This window comes from Panthera pardus, unplaced genomic scaffold, assembly GCF_024362965.1.
Source record: "Panthera pardus isolate Hobbes unplaced genomic scaffold, ASM2436296v1 HiC_scaffold_8, whole genome shotgun sequence".
Lineage (NCBI taxonomy): Eukaryota > Metazoa > Chordata > Mammalia > Carnivora > Felidae > Panthera > Panthera pardus.
Genome location: NW_026527013.1, coordinates 63,408,315 through 63,429,146, shown reverse-complemented (window position 1 = coordinate 63,429,146; position 20,832 = coordinate 63,408,315). Strand labels below are relative to the sequence as shown.

The window sequence follows — 20,832 nt, the reverse complement described above, 5'->3', positions numbered from 1 at the left end:
GGGGGCAAGGCTCAGGGGCGGCCAAGGATGGTGTGGATTAGGACACGGAGGCGGGAGGGTGGCACGTTAGCTGGGGCCGCATCATGCAAGGATTCCACACGTCCGGGCGAGGGCTGACAAAAGGGTTCTGGAATGGGGAGAGGGAAACAAAGAGGGGACATATCAGGTGTATGGATTTTAAAAAGACCACCGAATGCAGCGTAGACAGAGGAAAGCAGGGTTGCCGCAGTGTGGACAAGGCTGCCGGCAAAGATGCCGACCTGGAGACAGAACCCTATGGCTGGGCCCCCACCCACCCCCAGACCTCCCCTTAGAGCGTTATCTCCAGTGTGGACCCTCAGCCCTTCACACTGGATGGTGAGCCCGTCGGGGAGGGCCCCCCACTGCGCTTCCTCTGCTTGGCAAAGGCCGGCCACATAGTGCAAGCCAAAAATATTTGTTCATGAAACCGTGAATGAGGACATAAAAGGGGGGTGGGGGTAACTTCTTCGTTTTTATCCATTTTTCTGCTTAAGACGACTATAGTGAGCGATCCACGGGGTGAATCACATCTTAAAGCGAAATTATCAGCTCACTGGTAGGCTATACGGCGACGGCATGTAGTCAACTCATGCGCTACTCGGTTTTGTGATTTTTCTAGGGATTTTGAGTCGTTGTTTTTATAGTGTTTTATAGCAGGAAGTGCCCATATATTCTATACACCCGCTCATCTCACAAATGACATCTCTTCTCCCGGAGTAACCCAATTTGCCACAAAAATGAAGCTTGGATCACCTGGAAAGTTAAAAACAATGAATACAGAGCTTACGGGGGGGGGGGGGAGGGGGGAGGAAAAAAGTTCATGTCTGTTCATGAACTTTATCCTTTTTTACTTAAAAGCACTGGAATTGATGGCTGTTGACCTCTGTGCTTCCAGCACCGCGGGTCTTACAAAGGAGCCAATAAGCATCACACACAAACGTTAAGATTCCGTGCGAGTTATTCCAGAAGCCACACGGAGTCAGGATTCTATGTGTGTCTGGGGCTAGGAGGGCATGCCCCGTGGACCCCTGCACCCGTGTAAAGGAGAGTGTCACGAGAGGCCGGAAACTGAGTAAACCCAACTCTGGGGTTCTTGCAGCCACTACCCCAGACCCCAGACAATGCCCAGACGCTCTGCACATGCATGCCCGAGGGAGGCCACTGGGGAGGAGCTACATGGAAGGAGAGACCCCGATACATGGCTATGTACCTCACCCTTTCCCCATCCGCTCCTGAAAACCAGTCCCGAGTCAACGCAAGAAGGGGAAAATGTTCATTCCACTTTTGACAAATGCTTGAAAGTACTGGAAACAGCTGCTAAAAATAAGCAAGGTCAAGAAGGAGTCACACAAAAAAGTAGGTAAGAGATGAGTGAGGCAAAACCCTACCCCCGTACACCTAGAAGTTCCCATCAACACTGCGCTTTGTATCTTCATTTCTTCATTTGTCTTTAGTTTATCCTGAGAAAGTGAGAAAAAGCAGGAAGGGGAGAGAGAGAGAATCCCAAGCAGGCTCCGCACTGGCAGCACGGAGCCCGACACGGGGCTCGAACTCACAGACCATGAGATCATGACCTGAGCCGAAATCGAGAGTCGGACGCTCAACCGACGGAGCCCCACGGGTGCCCCCAAACTGCACTGCCTACAGTTTAGGGGCATGATCTGAGGGCACAACACATGGAACAGGATGTGTCCAGTGGGTGCCAGGCTGCATGTGAAGGTGGGTGGTGTCTGGAACCACTCTTGCGCCCAGACCCTATCTCCAGGGAAAGAGACGACGAGCGTTACACGAAGAAGACACGTATCTGCAGGAGGCGCTCGGTCCTTGGGGCCACGGAAAAGAGAGCCTCCGAGCTGTGTAGCCATTAACGTCACCTGGTCGTCACACTGACGGGACCCTCTTGCAAACAACCGGGCAGGAATACCCAATTCGTTCAAAACGATACCAAGCACAAATCCAGCACATCTATGTAAGGAATACAGGTGGGTGCGTCTCACAGTTATTAACAAATGAAGATCTGCCCAAAAAGATGGCTACATTAAGCAGATGAAAATCGTCAACAGGGGCGCCTGGGTGGCTCAGTCGGTTGAGCTTCCGACTTCGGCTCAGGTCATGATCTCACCATTCCCAAGTTCGAGCCCCGCGTCGGGCTCTGTGCTGACAGCTCAGAGCCTGGAGCCTGCTCCGGATTCTGTGTCTCCCTCTCTCTCTGACCCTCCCCCATTCATGCTCTGTCTCTCTGTCTCAAAAATAAATAAACATTAAGAAAAAAAAATTTTTTTTAAATCGTGAATGTATTTGTTGCTATCAATTTCAAGAGATTCAGTAGGGCAATTCCCTACGTGAAAAGCACCCCACCTCAGAGCTGCTACAATTCAGTGAGGAGATGGCAAGACGGCAAGAAGGTCTGAAACGTGAACTGGAAGAATGTGAGAATGTGGAAAGAAACATCAGGAAAACAACAGCCGCCACACAAATGAGGACATAATTAGACGAAGCACAGGTCAAATCGATAACTGCCCAAAACATAGTGAGGAACACGGAAAATTGAAACACAACTAAAAGAAACAAATAAATTTTTTAAAAAGGTATTTTTTTTAATTAGGGAAATTTAGAGACACCTGGGTGGCTCAGTCAATTAAGCATCCGACTCTTGATTTTGGCTCAGGTCATGATCTCACGGTGCGTGAGTTCGAGCCCCACAATGGACTCCACGCTGACAGTGCAGAGCCTGCTTGAGATTCTCCCTCTATCTCTCTGCCCCTGACCTGCTCATGCTCTCCCTCTCCCTCAAAATATATAAACAAACCTAAAAGTAAATAAATAAGTAAGCAAATTGGGAAATTTTATGGCTAAGAAACGCAAGGTAAAGAAACCTATGCAATTGGAGTCCCTGAAGAAGAAAAACCAAATACTGGAAGATAAGAAATTGGTAATGTTGGAAAACATCAAAAGTTTCCATACCAGAAAACTCAAATATACACATTGAAAAGTCTTATCTTGTGCCATGGAAAATTATTCTAGAATGGTCAACAGTGAAATGGATCCCACGAAATTGATTGAATTTTCAAGTTCCTACCAGCTTGCCAAAATTACCAGGTTCAGGAAAAGCAGGGAAATATCAAAGTGGCCTCAGACTGCTCCACAATCACATTCAAGGCCAAACATAACGGAGTTATTTCTACAAGATACTTGAGGAAATGGTGAGTCAAGGATTTCGTATCCAGCCAAGCTGCCTTTCAAATATAAATGCTGCAAAACGTTTTAAGTGTGTAAGAAATCAGGTTAAATTATCTCATAAGCTCATCCGGGGGAAATTACTAGAAGACAAATGTTAGCCCACCCAAGGATGACCAGTAAATTGCAGTGCGAGGGTAATGCTATGCAATGAATATGTATTCCAATAAAAGTAAGACTAAAACAAAACTGGAAATTCAGATGACAAGACAGACTGGAAATGTTATGTCCCCTGAAATGCAGAAATGATACAACAGACAAAAATTGGCAGTTTATGGGACGTGAGTCAGAGAGAAAGAATAAGTTGGTGAATGCCCAAATCAGGCTCTTTGTTCAACCATGACAGATGTAGAACATAAGCACAGACATCTTTCCTGGTACAATCCAAGACGTGGAGATAATATCAACTAAAATTGCATGATGGTGAGGAAAAAGTTAGTGATGGAAGAAGAGAAATTACTTCATTTTTATTTTGCATGGTAAAAATAAAAATATTGATTTTTTTTTCAATGTTTATTTACTTTTGAGGAGAGAGAGAGAGAAAGGGAGAGAGAGTGTGAGCAGGGGGAGGACAGAGAGAGGGAGAGACACAGAACCCGTAGCAGGCTCCAGGCTCTGAGTTGTCAGCACAGAACCCAATGTGGGGCTTGAACTCGTGAACCACAAGATCATGACCTGAGCCGAAGTCAGACACTTAACCGACGGAGCCACCCAGGCACCCCAGAGGCTGACATTATTTATAGAATGTTCTTAGTATAAGGTAACCACCAGAACAACAATAAATCATTACTAAATATGAGCAAAATTTAAAAGTGAAATTATAAAAAGAATTAAATAAAATAAAAATATTTTAAACAAGGGGTCCCTGGGTTGCTCCATCGGTTAAGTGTCTGCCTTCAGCTCAGGTCATGATCTCTCAGTTCATGAGTTGAAGTCCCACATCGGGCTCTCTGCTGTCAGTGGCGGAGCCTGCTTTGGATCCTCTGTCTCCCCCTCACCCCCCTCCCTCTGTATCCCTCTGCTTGCTCTCTCTCAAAAAACTAACATCTAAAAAATAATTTAAAAAATATAAAAGCGAAATTATAAGTATAGAAAAATACTTAACTAGGAACACATATACATGAAACTTCACTTAATGCTATTGCACAGCTAACTTCACCCACATAAGAAGGTATATGAGACATACAAGAGACACATCTGAAACAAAAAGCTTCAGAAAAGTCTAAAATGAACAGAGGGGCAAAGGCACATCAAGCAAATGGGAATACAGAGGTGGAGGGGGAGAGAAAGAAAGGAAGGAAAAAAAGCAGAGGTCATCAATTTAATTTCAGACAAGGTAGACTTACGTGCACAAAACATTAAATACACTCAGAACACAATTATTCACAGCTGTGCACAGCATTCAAAGGGTCAACAACCCATAAATCTTTCACAAAAGTAGATTCTATATTACTTGATAGAGAAAAATGCTATTATTTCAAAATGTAGAAATGATAAAGACATCTTTTTCTTTTTTATTTTTTTTAATGTTTTTCATTTCTGAGAGATAGAGACAAAGCACGAGCAGTGGAGGGGCAGAGAGAGAGGAAGACACAGAATCTGACGCAGGCTCCAGGTTCCGAGCTGTCAGCACAGAGCCCAACTCGGGGCTCAAACTCATGAACCATGAGATCATGACCTGAGCCAAAGTCGCTTGACTGACTGAGCCACCCAGGTGCCCCAAAGACAATATTTTGTGATGGCAATATAAAAATTAGGGTCCATCAACAGAAGTTGGCAATTAGTGCATGATACAGTTTTGAGTGTCAATCTGATTTTAAAAATGCTATCACCAGATTAACTTTAATTTTTTTTTAAACCTTATTCATTTTGAGAGAGGGAGACAGAGCACAAGCAAGATGGGGAGGGGCAGAGAGAGAGAGGGAGAGAGAGAGAGAATCCCAAGCAGTCTCCACCCCAGCAGTGCAGAGCCCTAAGCGGGCTTAAAGCCATGAACCGTGAGATCATGACCTGAGCCAAAACCAAGAGTCAGATGCTTAACCACTGAGCCACCCAGGCACCCCTATTTTCTTTTTCTTTTTCTTATCATAAGCACACTGAGTAACTCTGTGAACTCTTGAGGACTTCCACTCAAAAATTAAAAGAAACTTGACTGAAACAGCTCTTGGGAAAAGAAGCCTACAGACATCCATATTCCACGTACGTAAAAAACAATGAATTTTTAGCCACACATCAGATTGAGGGGACACGGTTAAAATAGTGGTTGAAAGGAAAGTCATCATCTGAGGTAACTACATAAATTAAAGGAAAAAAAAAGAACACTAAATATAATGAATTAGGTAGGGGTGCCCGGGTGGCTCTGTCAGTTAAGCGACAGACTTTGGTTCAGGTCATGATCTCATGGTTTGTGAGTTCAAGCCCCAAATCGGGTTCCACACTCTCTCCCTCCCTCTCTCTCTGCATCTGATGGGATTCTCTCTCTCTATCAAAAATAAAATAACAATTAAGAAGTGGCTTTATTAAAATAAATAAATATAACAAATTAAACACTGGTCTCAAATATCAAAGGAACAACACAATATATTGAAGGTACGGAAAGCAAGTAAGTAACAAACATAAAAGCACACATCACAAATAAGTTAAAAAAGACAAAGAGCATCGATGAATGAAGTCCAAATATGTTTCCATGAAGAAGAAAAACCAGACCAAGAACATACCGAAAGCACACAATGAATTTTTTTAAGACTCCAGTGCCAGGCTGGCTCAGCAGGGAGAGCATGTGACTCTAGATCTCAGGGTTGTAAGTTCGAGCCCCACGTTGGGTATAGAGTTTACTTTAAAACATTAAAAAATTAGGGGCGCCTGGGTGGCTCAGTTGGTTAAGCATCCAACTTAGGCTCAGGTCATGATCTCACGGTCTGTGAGTTCGAGCCCCGCATCAGGCTCTGTGCTGACAGCTCAGAGCCTGCTTCGGATTCTGTGTCTCCCTCTCTCTCTGCCCCTCCCCCACTCACGTTTTATCTCTCTCAAAAAAAAAACTTTTTTTTTTTTTTAATTAAAAATCAAAAACAAACCTCTGGGAAGAAAAGCATGTCAGAGGCACAAGGACAGCAGGCGGAGGAGGGGGAAGAAGTTTCGATGGGCTGCCTGGCTTCTCCTCTCTAGCACCTCATCGCAGGGGAGGCTGGATGGCAAGCTGATGGCTCCCGGCTTCCACCGACCTCCACACTGGGTGACAAGGTCTGACGGGGCCCTTTGACGCTCCCCCTCAGGACCTCCACAGAGGAGGGGACACTGCCTTCCTGTGGTCCTCCTGTCCCAGGAGCTGCAAGCCTCCCGCAGGCAGGGATGACACCTTTTCCCGGGTCCACGAACGCCAGTCGACCACAGTGCCTGACACGTGGCAGGTGCTGGACCCGTCGTTTTCCAAAGAAGAACGAGCACGGGCTCTTGGCAAGATTCACAATGTCAAGCATGTGAAGTACGTATCACCACGACAACGCATGGAGGACTGGTCCCCAAACAAAACAGAACAGAATACAACCCCGATGTATCAGAAGAAGGAAGGAAGTAGGATTTCTCTTGATAATCATTGGCTTATAAAGCTAACAATTAAAAAAAAAAAGGAACAAGAAACACATTAAAGCGAGAGAGGCCAGAATAGGATGTTCATCCGCTCCTGCTGTCCAGACAGCAAAAAATCAAACAAGTATGTTCCAGATCCTTCCGCATATTGATCCCTACTCTGGAACCCACACAAAAGCCCTATCAGTAAATGCTTGCAAATAGGAAATCAAAAGCTCGTATTTATGTAAGCCTCCTTAAGAGGACACTTTGATCTTCCTAAACATTGTCACCAGTTCTGAAGGGGGCAAATGCTTGACTTACATTCTAATGACCCCTTGCTAACAGTGTTTTCTCTGTGGCTTGTCTCTATTAGCACATCCAGTGAGCTCAAAGACGGAAAAGTGATGAGCCCGTTAGACCAAAGTCACACGTAGCGAAAGAACCACAGAATCATCGGCTTCTGTTTTTCTCACTCGAGATGCACGACTAGAGATGCACACTGGTGGTCAATTTCCAGACCCCACACCCCTCCCCCATGTCAGCCCAGCCTCTGCCCACTGCCCCCCTCCGGACCTTCCCCCAGCGCCCCCCACACCACATCCCAGGAGGATGTCGGGCCCAGAAGCCTGCAAGGCGGCTGCTGAGGGGAAGGACCAGCACCTGTCTTACCCTCCCGTCCCCTCTCTGCTCCCTCTGGGAGACTCAGGCCAGTCGGCTGAGGTACAGCCAAGGTCCCACGCCTGCTGGCCAGCTCTGTTTGCATTCCTTCCCCAGCACAGTGGCTGCGGGCCATGACTGGTGACCGGATGGGGAGGGTGGCAGGTGGGGCCCCTGAGGCTCACATTTACTCTGTGTCCTCCAACCTGCGCCAGACGTATGCACGCTGGGTGTCGGTGAGGGAAGGGGGATTTGAGGTCCATTCTTTGTTTTCTTTTTCTTTTTTTAATATTTATTTATTTGGGGGAGAGCGCAAGTGGGCTGTGCCAGCCTACTAGCAGCGAGCCCAACGGGAGGCTCGAACTCACAGACCGCGAGATCATGACCTAAGCCCAAGTCAGACGTTCAAACAACCAAGCCACCCAGGTGTCCCATTCCTCGCTGTTCCAAGTTTGGTAACTCTCAAGAAGGTCAGGAAGAAGGAAGGGTGCCCACATCCATGCCTCTTCTCTGCACACTGCACCACCCAGAACAGCAATCCCACCTTGGCTCTGAACACGGTACCTGGAGGAACATCTGAGCAGGGAGGTCTGCCCAGAGGGACTTGGGCAGCCAGGGGGTACCCAGCCCGCTCACCGGCCTGGTCTTGTCCCCTTCCCAGGTCGGGTTCAGCACATCCTAGCCAGGGAGGTAGACAGGCCGCCAGTTAGCAACCCCATTCCCGGTGACGATCTTGAGCAACCGAAGTGTCAAATCACAGCTCAAGGTCTGAGACCAGCCAGACCTGGTCTCCAAATGCAGCTTTTTCAGGCCAGTGCCCTTGTGATTCCAAGAGTGAGATTCTAAGGGGATCGCAAATGCTTGAAAGCCATCATGGCATTAGAAAGGGACCCAGCATGCACAAGGAGCCAACTCTTGGAACTGTAACTCAGACTCTGGGGACAAAAACCCTCTTCATCAAGCCCTCCTATTAAAAGCGTTCCTAATTCAAAGGTCTGAGCACACAATCCCAGCTTGGGGGGCTGGGGGCTCCCCCACCACTGCGCAATTCTCGGGCACCAGCCGGTGTCCTACAGTGCAACTCAGTTGTGACACGACCTGAAGGTGGCGTCACATCCCACAGGTCAAGGGCTCAGTTCCACAAGCCCACGTGGTGCACCCACGCACTCCAACACACACACGTACACACACATGCTCCTCTGAAGCCCTTTGCAAATCCAGGTACTCTGATGACCTATGGTTAAAAAGAAAGCCACAGGAGCGCCTGGGCGGCTCAGTTGGTTGAGCGTTTCAGCTCAGGTTCATGATCTCACAGTTCATGAGATGGAGCCCTCCCCTTCCCCCTGCCCCCCCACAGCGTTGGGCTTTGCAATCACAGTGCAGATCCTGCTTGAAATTCACTCTCCCTCTTTCTCTGCCCCTCCCTGCTCCTTCCCTATCTCTCTATCTCTCTCTCTTTCTCAAAATAAATAAAAAAAAAACATTTATAAAAAAGAGACAAGTAAGCAAGCCACAGACCCTGGGTAGAGTCACTTGCCTCCAGGAACGCAAACTAAGACTTAATTGTCATTTCAATTTCTTCAAGAGTGGGATTTTAACTCAATCAATCGGGACTTTTCTGATCTGCACCAATGACATAATCGGTCACAAAGGCCCTTTCTTCCCAGAGGAAGTTGAGGTGATCCACCTAATAAGACGCCCAGCCCTTCCCCTCAGGGAGGTAACAATCCTTTCTTGCCTTTGGGGATGAGTGCTCGCCCTGCCTCCCTTCCCAGAAACACTTTCCATTTTGGGCAGCATCCCAGAGCTGCCCTCCCCTTGCTACAAGGCATGCTGCCCCATCGGGAATCACTTAATAAAGCCAACTAGGTCTTCAAAATACAAGGCTGAATTTTGTTCTTCAACGTGATAAACCAGAGGCTCCCACAACCTCTCCCTGGGTTTGGCGAACTGGCAGAACTGGCGGGAGCCGCTCACAGGACTCGGGGGACAGATCGCTCACTAGATCGCTGGTCTGTTGTAAAAGGATTAAGTCAGGAACAGAGGGAAGGGAGAGCTGCCCAGGGCGCGGATGGGGAGGGGGCGCCGAGCTCCCTGCCGCCCCGGGGCCCACTGTCCCCCCCCCCATCTCCACGTGCTCACCAACCCAGAAGCTCTCGGGACCCGTCTGTTGGGTTTTATGGGGGTGTCATTACAGGAGCCTGATTGATGAAATCATCTGCCATTGGTAATGGATCCAACCTGCAGCTCCTCCTCCCGAGGTCAAGGGGTGGGGCTCCCGAGGCCAGGGGGTGGGGCTGACAATTCCGCCCCTGGAACCATGTGGGCGGCCCCCCTGCAGCCCCTCCTCCTGAGGTCAGGAGGTGGGGCCGATAGCCCCGCCCCTGTGACCACGTGGGCGGTCTCCCTGGCAACCAGCCCCCATCCTCAGGTTCTTTCCAAACTCCCGTCATCAACACAAGGGACACCTTTCTGGTCCTCCACTTAGGAAACCCCTTAAGGAGCTGGGCGCAGGTGCCCTAAACAGGAGGAACACCCACACCTGTGCCCGCGGCCAGCTGGCACCCAGCTGGGACCACCCGCTCAGGTCACTGTCACAGCCCATTGGCGCCTCCCCTGGGCTCTGAATACACAGCATCTACTGCCTAAGCAGTTTTTTGTGCTCAAGGGCCCTCCGTTCCTCACCTCCGCAGCCCTCCCAGCACCTAGAAAACTGCATGCCATACGGTGATGTGAACAAAATACAACGTCTGCTGGGAGAACGAATTGGGGGAAGAAACTCGCCTTGTTTCTAAACGAGGACTTTGGCTGGGACGCCTCATTGCACAGAACTGCCCCTTTGATTATATGACAGACAGCATCTCTGTCCGCAGGCACTAAGACTCAGGCCATCAGAACACCCCTAACCGGCACACACCCAGAGTTAACAACGGCCGAACCCCGGGGTCCGATGAAAACAGAAGAAAATATAAGGCAGCCATTCACAGACGGAGTGAAGTAACAGCTGAGTGACCAAGGTGTAGACACAGAATCCCACATAAAATGCTTAAAAGTGGTGATGCATAGCTCCCGGGGGGGGTGAAGGGCATTCAGGGGGCATGAGACCCCGCGAAGAATAACTCTGACCCATCTCAGCCTCCATTTTTCAGCGATATTTATCTTATAAGGTTCCCTCCAAGGATGAATGAGATGTGTGTGAACGTGTGACACACTTTTAAGAGAAGCATTATTACGGGCACTGGTGACGTGGGAAAACACAGGGAACATTGGATAAACCGTCATCTGGGGTTTGAACAAAACACCTGTCTCCCAGGCAGGGCAAGGAGCCCATCCGAGCTTTGATGGGCACGAGAAAGGATACAAAACTGTACTTCTTGTGCTCCCCACTCTGGATGGTGTCACCAACCAATTCCACACAATCCGTCCCTCGGGGACACAGAAGGGAGCCCGGGTCTCTGGGCCCCACGGGTCATCAGGAAGGTGGATTTCTACCGCAAACGAGAGCCATTCACCAAATATAAGACAGAGGGGCTTAATTCGTTCAGGTGAAGTAAATCCCCAGGAAAAGAAGCAAGAAAAATGTGTACAGTGAGGGGCCTAAGGCCAGTCAGCGGGGGATCGGGCTGATTTCTTCCGGAGGCAGCAAGCATCCCTGTCGGCCCGTCACTCTGGACTTCTCCCGGGACACATCAGAGTCCAGACGCAGGGAGGCTGGCCATCACTCAGGCAGGGGACACTCTGGTCTGCCCCTGCTCCTGCAGGACCCCCGGCAAACTGAAGGCTCTAAGGCACCGGAGGGAAGAGCACAGCTTTTTCAGGGAAACCTTCTTTTTGTGTATAAAACAATCCCGGAGTACTGATGTGGTTTTCGTGTTTCTGAAAACCTTTCAATGAAGTTGCCTCACTCTCTGGGGCAATGAATGAACACTGGACTTTGTACTCATGAAGTCTGCCAGGGCTCCACTGGGGAATTGTCCTGTGATGACCCCCCGGGGAAGCTCGGGGCTGAGAGGAGCCTTATGTAGTCAGGGGTCCTGATCTGCCCAAGTCTGCAAATCCCAGGAGAACATTTCCCAGTGCACGCCCCTCAGAACAGCACTTCCTTGGGCTGCTGGCCAATAGTGGATGAGAGAGGAGGGGGACAGAGAGAGGGAGGAGGAAGATGGGGGAAGGAGGGAGGGAGGGAGGGAAGGAAAGAGGAGGAGGAGGGAGGGAGGAGGGTGGGGGAGGGGCATGGAGAGGAGGGAGCGGGTAGGAAAGGAGGGAGAGCTGTGTTCCCAGAAGGCAGAACCGCCTACGTAAATCAACTTGAGCAGACTTCATTACCATGGACACACTGCCCTTGTGTGCCCGGGCCCCTCCTATTAAGACCTCCTCCCCCAGCTGTCTTCTGCTGCCCAAATTCCCTGGTAGCCACCACTGGCTTCTCCCCACCCCCACACACAGCAGGCTCCTAGCTGGTCTGCACTCAAGTCTCCAGCTGTCCCTTCCCACCTCCAGCCTCCTCTGGGCCCCCCCACACTGGCCACCATCCTGAGGAGGGCCCCAGTGACCCTCTGTCCCACCTGGGAGCTGCACTGGCCACTCTGCAGGCCCCAGACCACTCCCAGCCCTCACCCCGGCCCCGGGGTGCTTTCTCCAGCCCTGTCCCAGAGCCCTGTCCCAGAGCCCTGTCCCTGCCGAGGGCCCGCCTTGTTCCTCTGTAGGCACTCCCACCGCAATGGTGCCATCCAGTCTCATCCATCAGACGCTGACGACCCCCTAGACTGCCTCCTGCTCAACGTGTCACCAGGGTCCCAAAGGCACCCAGACGGGTCCCCACCCAGCTGCTATCCCCATCCCCCAACCTTCTCCACCCAAAGGTCCAGCACCTCACAGTCCACGCCCTTGGACAAAACTCATCGCTGTGGATGTCTCTCAGTCACACCCTCCCCGTCTGCCACCTCCCTTCTGAAAGCAACCAGAATCTGACCACTTTCCACCTCGGTCCCTGCTCTCGCCCTTGTACACTGTGCCCTCTGCTTGGGGCCTCTTCACACACCAGGCCACGCCTGCCCCAGGGCCCTTGCCCTGGCTGGCCACTCCTCTGGCCTAGAACACATTTTCCTGTGCTTCTATAACTCTTCCAGTTGGTCCTCTGCTAAGAAAGAGACGACAGGGGGGCACCCAGGTGGCTCAGTGGGTTGAGTGACCAACTTCAGCTCAAGTCATGATCTCGAGGTGTGCGACTTCAAGCCCTGCATCGGGCTCGCTGCTGTCAGTGCTGAGCCCGCTTCTGATCCTCTGTCTCCTTCTCTCTCTTCCCCTCCCCGACTTGTGCGCTCTCTCAAAAATAAAAATAATAATAAGTAAAAAAGAAAGAGACAACAGACCCAGAACAGTCACTTGTGCCAAGCCCCACATTGGCAAACCAAGACTCAAAGCTTACCCTAAGTGTAGTTCCAACTCACCAGGAAGTGTGTAAACTGTAACCAGTCAACTGAAATTACCTGCGGGGCAAGACTGAGACTGTCCCCACAGACCCCTTCCGCTCCCCTGGGAGGGCGGCCTTGCCTGAAACTATCCATTCTTTGCCAATCATTTCCTTGAACACCCTCCTTTTGCCTTTAAAAGCCTTTCCTTTCCTCCAGCTCTGGGAGATTTGTATTTGCCAAAAGGGAAGATGCCTGATTCAGGAACCCTCCAACAAAGCCCATTTGATCTTTAATTAATTTACTCAGTGGAATTTTTCACGTTCAACAGACTGAATGTCACCTTCTTGGCAGGGCTGACCCTAACCACATTAATGATTCCTCTGGGCGCTCTGGCCACCCTGGCCCTACACCTGCTCCTCTCTTACTACCTTCCAGTATTCAATTCAAGCTTCTCCTTTATTGTATGTGTAGACCCCCGCGTCCCTGAACTCAGTCACAAGAGCAGGGATTTCTACCTGTCCCTTCACTGACGCACCCAGGTCTGGGGACTGACAAATGGTACACATATATAGTTGAATAAATGAGCACATTAACAACAATATAACTTATTCAGCACATAGCAGGGAGCCACTAAAAATTTCGCACGTGTGCTCTGTGGTCTACACCGGGCTGCCCAATGATCGCTCAGGTGGCCGAGCGCCAGGATCTTAGATCTCAACTGTGCCTCAGCCTCCTATAGGTTCACCCAGCCCTGCAGATACAGACGCTTTCTAGGACTAGAAATAAAAGAAGGGTATGCGGTGATGAGAGCCTCAAAGACTTAAATCTCTCAGTCAAGGAGAATACTTCTTCACCTCCTTCAAAGACTTCCAAGAAACGGTGCTGTGCTGTCCCAGGGAGGGAATAGTAACACTGAATCCATGACCCAGGATCTCGGCAGGACACTCGGCTCACTCAGCCCAAGGCGGGAATGTTTCGACCCAAGTGTCCATCGATAGACGAATGGACAGACAAGATGCGGTACGGATACAATGGAATATTACTGGGCCGTAGAAAAGGATGCGCTCTCGCCATTTGCGACAACACAGAAGGACCTAGGGAGTATAACACTAAGTGGAAAATGTCAGACAGAGAACGACAAATACCACGTGATCTCGATACCCTGTGAATCTGCAAAACCAAAGTGAACAAACAAACAACGGCAGAAACACAGAAACAGAAGCATAAATACAGAGACCGAGCTGGCGGTTGCCAGAGGTGGGGGATGGGTGGCGCAGATGACGGGATAAAGACCCACAAGCTTCCAGTTACAAACCAAGTAGTCAGGGATACGAAAAGCACAGCGTAGGGAATGGAGTCGGTAATAGTGCAGTCGCATATGGTGACAAACGGTAAGTACCCTTAGCATGGTGGGCGCTGAGCTGTGTCCAGCACTGCTGAGTCCCTGTGTTCTACACCCGGAACCGACGTACCACCGTATGTCAGCTACGCTTCCAGACAGAAAAAGGAAAGGGACTCTCACGGGGCTCTGGGCTCACTCCAGCCCGAGGCCCGAATGTGTCTCGTCCACAAGAACTTACCTTCGCGGGGTGAAAGGGCACACCTTCGCGACCCTACCCGGCCTCAGTCCCACCCCGTCACCAAGCCCGCTAGCCAAGCACCAGGGACCTGGCAGGCCACTTCCGCCTCGACAATAAGCTGTTTGCAGAAATGTGTATCGTTCTTCCCAACACACCCTCGTGGGGCCCACCCTGTGTCCAGGGGGACGAATCAAACCCCAGATTTGTCCTGTGAACAGGACCGGAGGGAGTCTGCACATTGTACCCGCACGCAGGGCCCCTCTTCCAGGGCAACAGTCAACAGCATGCTTAAGAGCTAGAAAGAGGCTTTCAGAACGCGACCTTCCCGAGATTCGGCTAAAAAGAGAGCATCATAAAAAGTCGATTTCTGGAAACAGGTCATTAAACCCCACAAGGCCCTGGAATTTGGGCTGGGTGAGGTTTGGTGCGTGATGCTTTGCCAGGAACAGTCGTTCCCTTGGTTTCTGCTCTTGGTGCCAATGCCTCCCAGAAAAATAATTCAGGAGAAGAGCGATGGCAGAAAATGTTCAAAGCTGACACGATCATCACCCCGAAAGGAAAGAGAAGCTTTCACTTTACAAAGAAGGAGGTTAAGGGGTGCTTGGGTGGCTCCGTCGGTTAAGCGTCCAACTTCTGCTCAGGTCGTGATCTCACAGTTCATGGATTCGAGCCCCATGTCGGGCTCTGTGCTGACAGCTCAGAGCCTGGAGTCTGCTTCGGATTCTGTGTCTCCCTCTCTCTCTGCCCCTCCCCCACTCACACTCTGTCCCTCAAAAAAATGAATAAATGTTTAAAAAAACACACACAAGGAAGTTAAGAGGCTTACCAACGGTCTGCACAGTGAGGCAGAGCCTGGGGTAAAATGACACCCTAGCCTCTGTTCCTGACCCCTGTTGTCTCCACCAAGCTCTCAGAAGGACAATCCTGCAGGGTACAGCCTTTGCTCCTAGCACAGTGGGAATACTGCCTTTCACCTCATGAAACGTACTGATGTCCTGCTATGCAGAAGGCATGTGGCCAGACAAGAAAGAGGGGTGAGACATCGAGACACCTGTCTGGCCAGCGCAGCCCCAGTCGCCTGGCTTCTGCGTGGCGGCCCCTGCTCTGTGGAAGGACCAGCATCTGCCCCCTGCTCTCATAGCGAAGGCAGTCCGGGTGGTCCCTCTGATGACCTCAGCCTCGGCTCTTTCTTCCCGTGCTCCCCACACCTGCAGCCTGGGGCCTCCAGCCTGGCACAGGACAAGATGCTTGAGGAACAACATCCTTCAAGGCTGAGCTCGCGGCCCTCAGCAAGGTGGATGTCAGGCATCCAGGGGACCGGCACTGGGCACGCTGTCCACTCTGCTTTGCCAACCCCGCCTGGCCCTGCCCCCCACTCTCCTTCCAGGGCTATGGTCCAGCTGCTCCAGCCCATAACTGACCATCCCTCCTCTCCCCTGCAAGGATGTCGCGAGCCCAGTCACCAGTTTACTCCTGCGTGTTCCCAGACTGCCTCACACATCCCTAAGCCACTGTCCCGGGCCTCCGAGAATCCCCTTCCTCCCGGAAAGTAGGGGGTGCACATTGACTTTTTAAGGATTAGCACTGAAGAGCTAGTGACCTTCTTCTGTTTCGCGAACTCAGATGGCTGGCCTTGGAGTCAGACGCACATAACCCCTGTGAATACAGTTCCAGTTCCTTCCGAGGGGTCTTTAACGCTATGGGTAAGTCTGGTGTCAGAGCTCAAGTCCTACACGATCACAGTACCTCAACAATTATCCTTGCATCTGGACAGCTCAAGAAATTAAACAGGGGGATGGACTTTCTCTAAATGCTCTTTGGCGTGACTACACAGAACTTCTCTGCACTTGGCACGCCAAACGCAAGGCGCTTCTCGCTGTAAAGCGGGCACGCGGCAGGGGGGGACGTGGCGGCTACTCACAGGTCCCTGGTGTGACAGGGGTAGGGCATGGCCTGTGTCTGCGTGGCCGGCTCCTCAGCCTCCTGCCCGGTCTGCACCGAGATGATGGCCCTTTCGATCATGTCTTGCAAAGGGACAAAGATGTAGTTGTACTTGAACACATCGGCCGGTAGGTTCTGAGGATGGAACTTCCAGAAAGGGTTTTTCACCAAATCTGTCCTCATGCTGTGTAAGACGCTGGTCCGGATGGTGTATGTGACGTGGGGTGGCGGGCGCAGAGACGGCGTCCCTGAGTCTCCGCTGCCCAGCGAACTGTTGAATATGACACCTGTCGGCAGGAAAGGGAAGACAGGGTCAGCGCGGCTCACCCGGGGTCAGCGCGGGTCGAGCACAACTGGACGGGCCGTGAGATGGGGTCCAACCCTCTCTGTGCAAGGGGACAGGCCCCACGGGGACGCAAAGCTGATTCTCCGTGTTCCACAGGCAGGGACTGGGAAAGTTAGACCCAAGGCCGCCTAATTTCCTGGCGAACACTCTCTCCTATTTTTCATAAACCCCCACTGTGGTGTCTTTTTTTTTAAATATATATATATTTTTTAATGTTTATTTATTTTTGAGAGAAAGAGTGTGAGCAGGGAGGGGCAGAGAGAGAGGGAGACACAGAATCTGAAGCAGGCTCCAGGCTCCGAGCTGTCAGCACGGAGCCCGACGCGGGGTCCAACTCGCCAACTGTGAGATCATGACCCGAGCAGAAGTTGGAAGCTTAAGTGACTGAGCCACCCAAGTGCCTCCCACTGTGGCGTCTTTAATTATTTGCACCAAAATCATTTGTACACAAAAATTTGTAAGAAAAATGATCCCTTTTGCATTTTTATAGAACTTGAAAAACGACACCAGGCTGTTCAAATGATCGGGCTTTGCTTCTCTGGGATCACAAATGCTTCCCTATGAATGACAAGTGGGGGTCCAGGCTTCCAGGTGTAAGAACTACAGGACAGAAGGCACAGCACGGGGAACACAGGTGATGGTGTGGTGGCCGACGGGAGCCATGCCCGCGGTGAGCACAGCATGAGGGACTGAGCCATCGAACCACATGGACGTAACATGTATCAACTAGATTTCAACGTAAAACGAGGAACTGACCTCTTTGGGGTTATGGATCATCCAAAATGTAAACATAAGGCACATGGATTCCCCGAATTTCATCCACAACGCCTGTTGGGGGTGTGAATGGACCCTCCCCAAAGCTCGCATGTGAAGTCCTAACCCCTTGCAGATCACAACTGTTAAACAGATCACAATGGGGGTAATCATTTCCAAAGGAGGTCATCAGGGTGGCCTTTCACCCAACATGACTGGCGTCTTCCAACAGAGGGGACATTTGGACCCTGACACACACAGAGGGCACTCGAGAAGAGACACGGGAGAAGGCGGCCATCAACGCACCACGGCAGACTCCGCCTCATGGCCTCAGAAGGACAGCCCCCTGCTGACACCTTGATCGCGGACTTGTGGCCAGAACCACGAGAAGCTGAACTTGTGCTGTTGAAGGCAGTCTGTGGTCCTGTGTCTCCACAGCCCTCAGCAAACTCATAGAAACCAAAATAAAGAACTAACTCGACGTTTAGTCAAAATGAAGATGAGAGCACAGAACACATCACGTTTATCCTGAGCAAATGAACATGAATGAATGGAGACAAATTGGCTGCTGTCTTGTCCCCTGGCCCAGCCCCAGGACGTCAAGTGATAAGGAAGGGGCGCCTGGGTAGTTCAGTTGGTTAAGCACCTGAGTCTTGGTTTCAGCTCAGGTCATGATCTCACAGTTCATGAGTTCGAGTCCCACATCAGGCTCTGTGCTGACAGCTTGTGACCTGCTTGGGATTCTCTCTCTCTCTCTCTCTCTCTCTCTCTCTATCTCTATCTCTCTCTCTCTGTCCCTCCCCTGCTCTCTCTCTCTCTCAAAATAAATAAATAAAATTAAAACTAAAATTTTTTTACAAAGTGATGAGGAAATCAAAGCATAACTTTAATCAGAAAGATAAAATTTATCACGCGAGATGTAACCATCAAACGACACCATAAACCAGTAACAACGGATGCAGTGAGTAGTGTGCGGCCCAGGATGTGAGGCCAGCAGCCCCGTATGCAGCCTGTCTTCCTGTCAACTCAAGGGGAGTCTTTCCGCTCGGTGTATTTTACCGGGAAATGACTTCTTGTCTTTCTGAGCCATTGTCATGCGCATCTAGGGACAAATACACACACGGCAGGCGACTGGGGCCGGGCCCGCATGCGCGTGTGTTTTCACTGAATACTCACTGGCCAAGAAGTCATTCTGCTGCATGAGTTCACGGGCTCTCGACTCCAGGCTGGCGACAGACTCCAGGGCCTGGAAGCGGTTCAACATCACACAGGAGGACAGGTTGACCAAGATACGGCCCAGGACACGGAGATGCCCGGTGTCCCCGTGGGCAAACAGCTCGTCCAGCTTCACTCCTGAGGACAGTAAGTGTAACAGGACATTGCAACTTTCCTCTCAGCCCAGGGCTTACGAAGGGAAAAAAGTCCCTCCGTGGAAAAAATGACTCAATAGTCACATTCTGTTCATGTGCAAATTGTGCCACCTCTTTGCTGAGGATCTACTCCACTTAGTGACCACGGTTCCATGATGCTGGTCCTGCTTCACCGTGGAAGAACAGAGGGCGAGCCTGCGGCCCGGGGACACAGGGCAGCGGCCAGGGGACACAGGCCAACTGGCCACGCAGAAGAAAGCTCCAGTGGCAAGCCTGTGAGCAACACAGGAGACCTCGCACATGGAACCCGGCAAAAAAAGTTAATGTTCCAACCCGGTGGCAAGGAACTCTAGAAAACGTGCAATTCACCCCAATAGCAGGTGTTTTGTGACAACCGCTCGCTTTGTCACATGCACTTTGCGAGAACCGCCATCAGTGATCAAGGAACACAGAGGAAAATCCGATCCTGCTGTGCTCTGTCCAGGTCTGCGCGTTTGCAGTGGAAAGAGAGCTGGGGATTCAAAGCGGCACGTGTGGGCTCCAGAACCCATGCATGCAACGTCTGTCAGGACAAAACGCCGAGGAGGACTCAGGATGTTTGGTTTGCTCTGGCTTCAAAGAGGAGCCAGACCACAGGAGAGAGAGATGTGGAGACTCCAAAGGACACAGCCGTGGGAAAAACACCCAGAACTCAGCGCCAAGCAGGAAGGGAGTCCAGACGGGCTCAGCAGGCACGGGGTCGGTGGGGGGTTGGGGGGGGGGGGTGGGAAGGAGGGGACTGAATCCCACAAGCCTGCCCTGTGCACGATTCTGTACAGGAGATGCCATCACACCTGCCACAGTGGCCAATGCCACAGTGTCACCATAGGGCGGGGCCCATGTGCCTGCAGTTCAGTCAGGAGAACCACTGCATCCTCCACAGCCTCACTCCTCAGGAGACCCCCAGACACCAGACTGCTCAGGATTCATAAGATGAAAGACTTGGGGCGCCTGTGGGGCTCAGTCGGTTAAGCCTCCGACTTCGGCTCAGGTCGTGATCTCATGGTCTGTGAGTTCGAGCCCCGAGTCAAGCTCTGTGCTGACAGCTCCGAGCCTGGACCCTGCTTCGGATTCTGCGTCTCCCTCTCTCTCTGCCCCTCTCCTGTTTGTGCTCTGTCTCTCTCTCTCAAAATAAATAAACATTAAAAATTTTTTTTTTTTAAATAAAAGGATGTGTGGAGAAAAGTGAGTGAATTCTCTACATAGGGAGTTACAAAAGGAGATTTGCATCTTAGAGTGTGTCTGAGCCCCCAGCATGCCCCCCACTCGCACGGGGCCTGTTCAGAGGGCTGTGCGGGCCAGGAGTGAAGGCCAACCATCCACATCCGTATGGACAAGAACACTTCAATCTACTCCGGGGTCGGGCAGGAAGAACGGAGGACTCACACACACTTTATGGCTCTCACAATTCCTTGAGAATTCCACACTCTGGGTCCTGATTCGTCTGTAGGAAAAGCTCAGGGTCTGAATTGCTGGGGCTGTTTTTTTCCACCCACTTGATAGAAGTTCGTTTTAGGGAAAAGCTGATCAGAAACAGTGAGGGCTCTGGGTCAACACCATTACCACCCTCGCAGAGTAATGACAGCCTCTGTTCCAGACAGAAACCGTCTGAGGCCACACCGGTCCCGCCAAACAGCACCACACGCAGGCTCTGTTATATACAGCTGTCCAGAAACTACTTCCTTTTTTAGCGTTTTTAATGTTTATTTATTTTTCAGAGAGAAAGAGAGCAGGGGAGGGGCAGAGAGAGGGAGACAGAAACCAAAGTAGTTTGCTTGCTGTCAACGTAGAGCCCGATAGAGGGCTCAAACTCATTAACCGTGAGATCATGACCTGAGCCAAGACAAGAGTCGGACGCTTAACCGACTGAGCTACCCACATGCCCCAGAAACTATTTTTTAAAAAGT

At 50.8% G+C, this 20,832-nt stretch overlaps 1 protein-coding gene across 1 annotated transcript in view; it reads right to left on the bottom strand.

Moving 5' to 3' along the window:
* ABCA13 (ATP binding cassette subfamily A member 13) overlaps positions 1-20,832 on the bottom strand; it is a 396,309-nt gene that overhangs the window by 220,221 nt on the left and 155,256 nt on the right. The window contains exons 30-31 of the mRNA XM_019450998.2: positions 18,693-18,869; positions 16,398-16,704 (exon numbers count right to left, since the gene is read on the bottom strand). Coding sequence (XP_019306543.2) covers positions 16,398-16,704; positions 18,693-18,869 — 484 coding nt within the window. The remainder of the gene's footprint in view (positions 1-16,397; positions 16,705-18,692; positions 18,870-20,832) is intronic.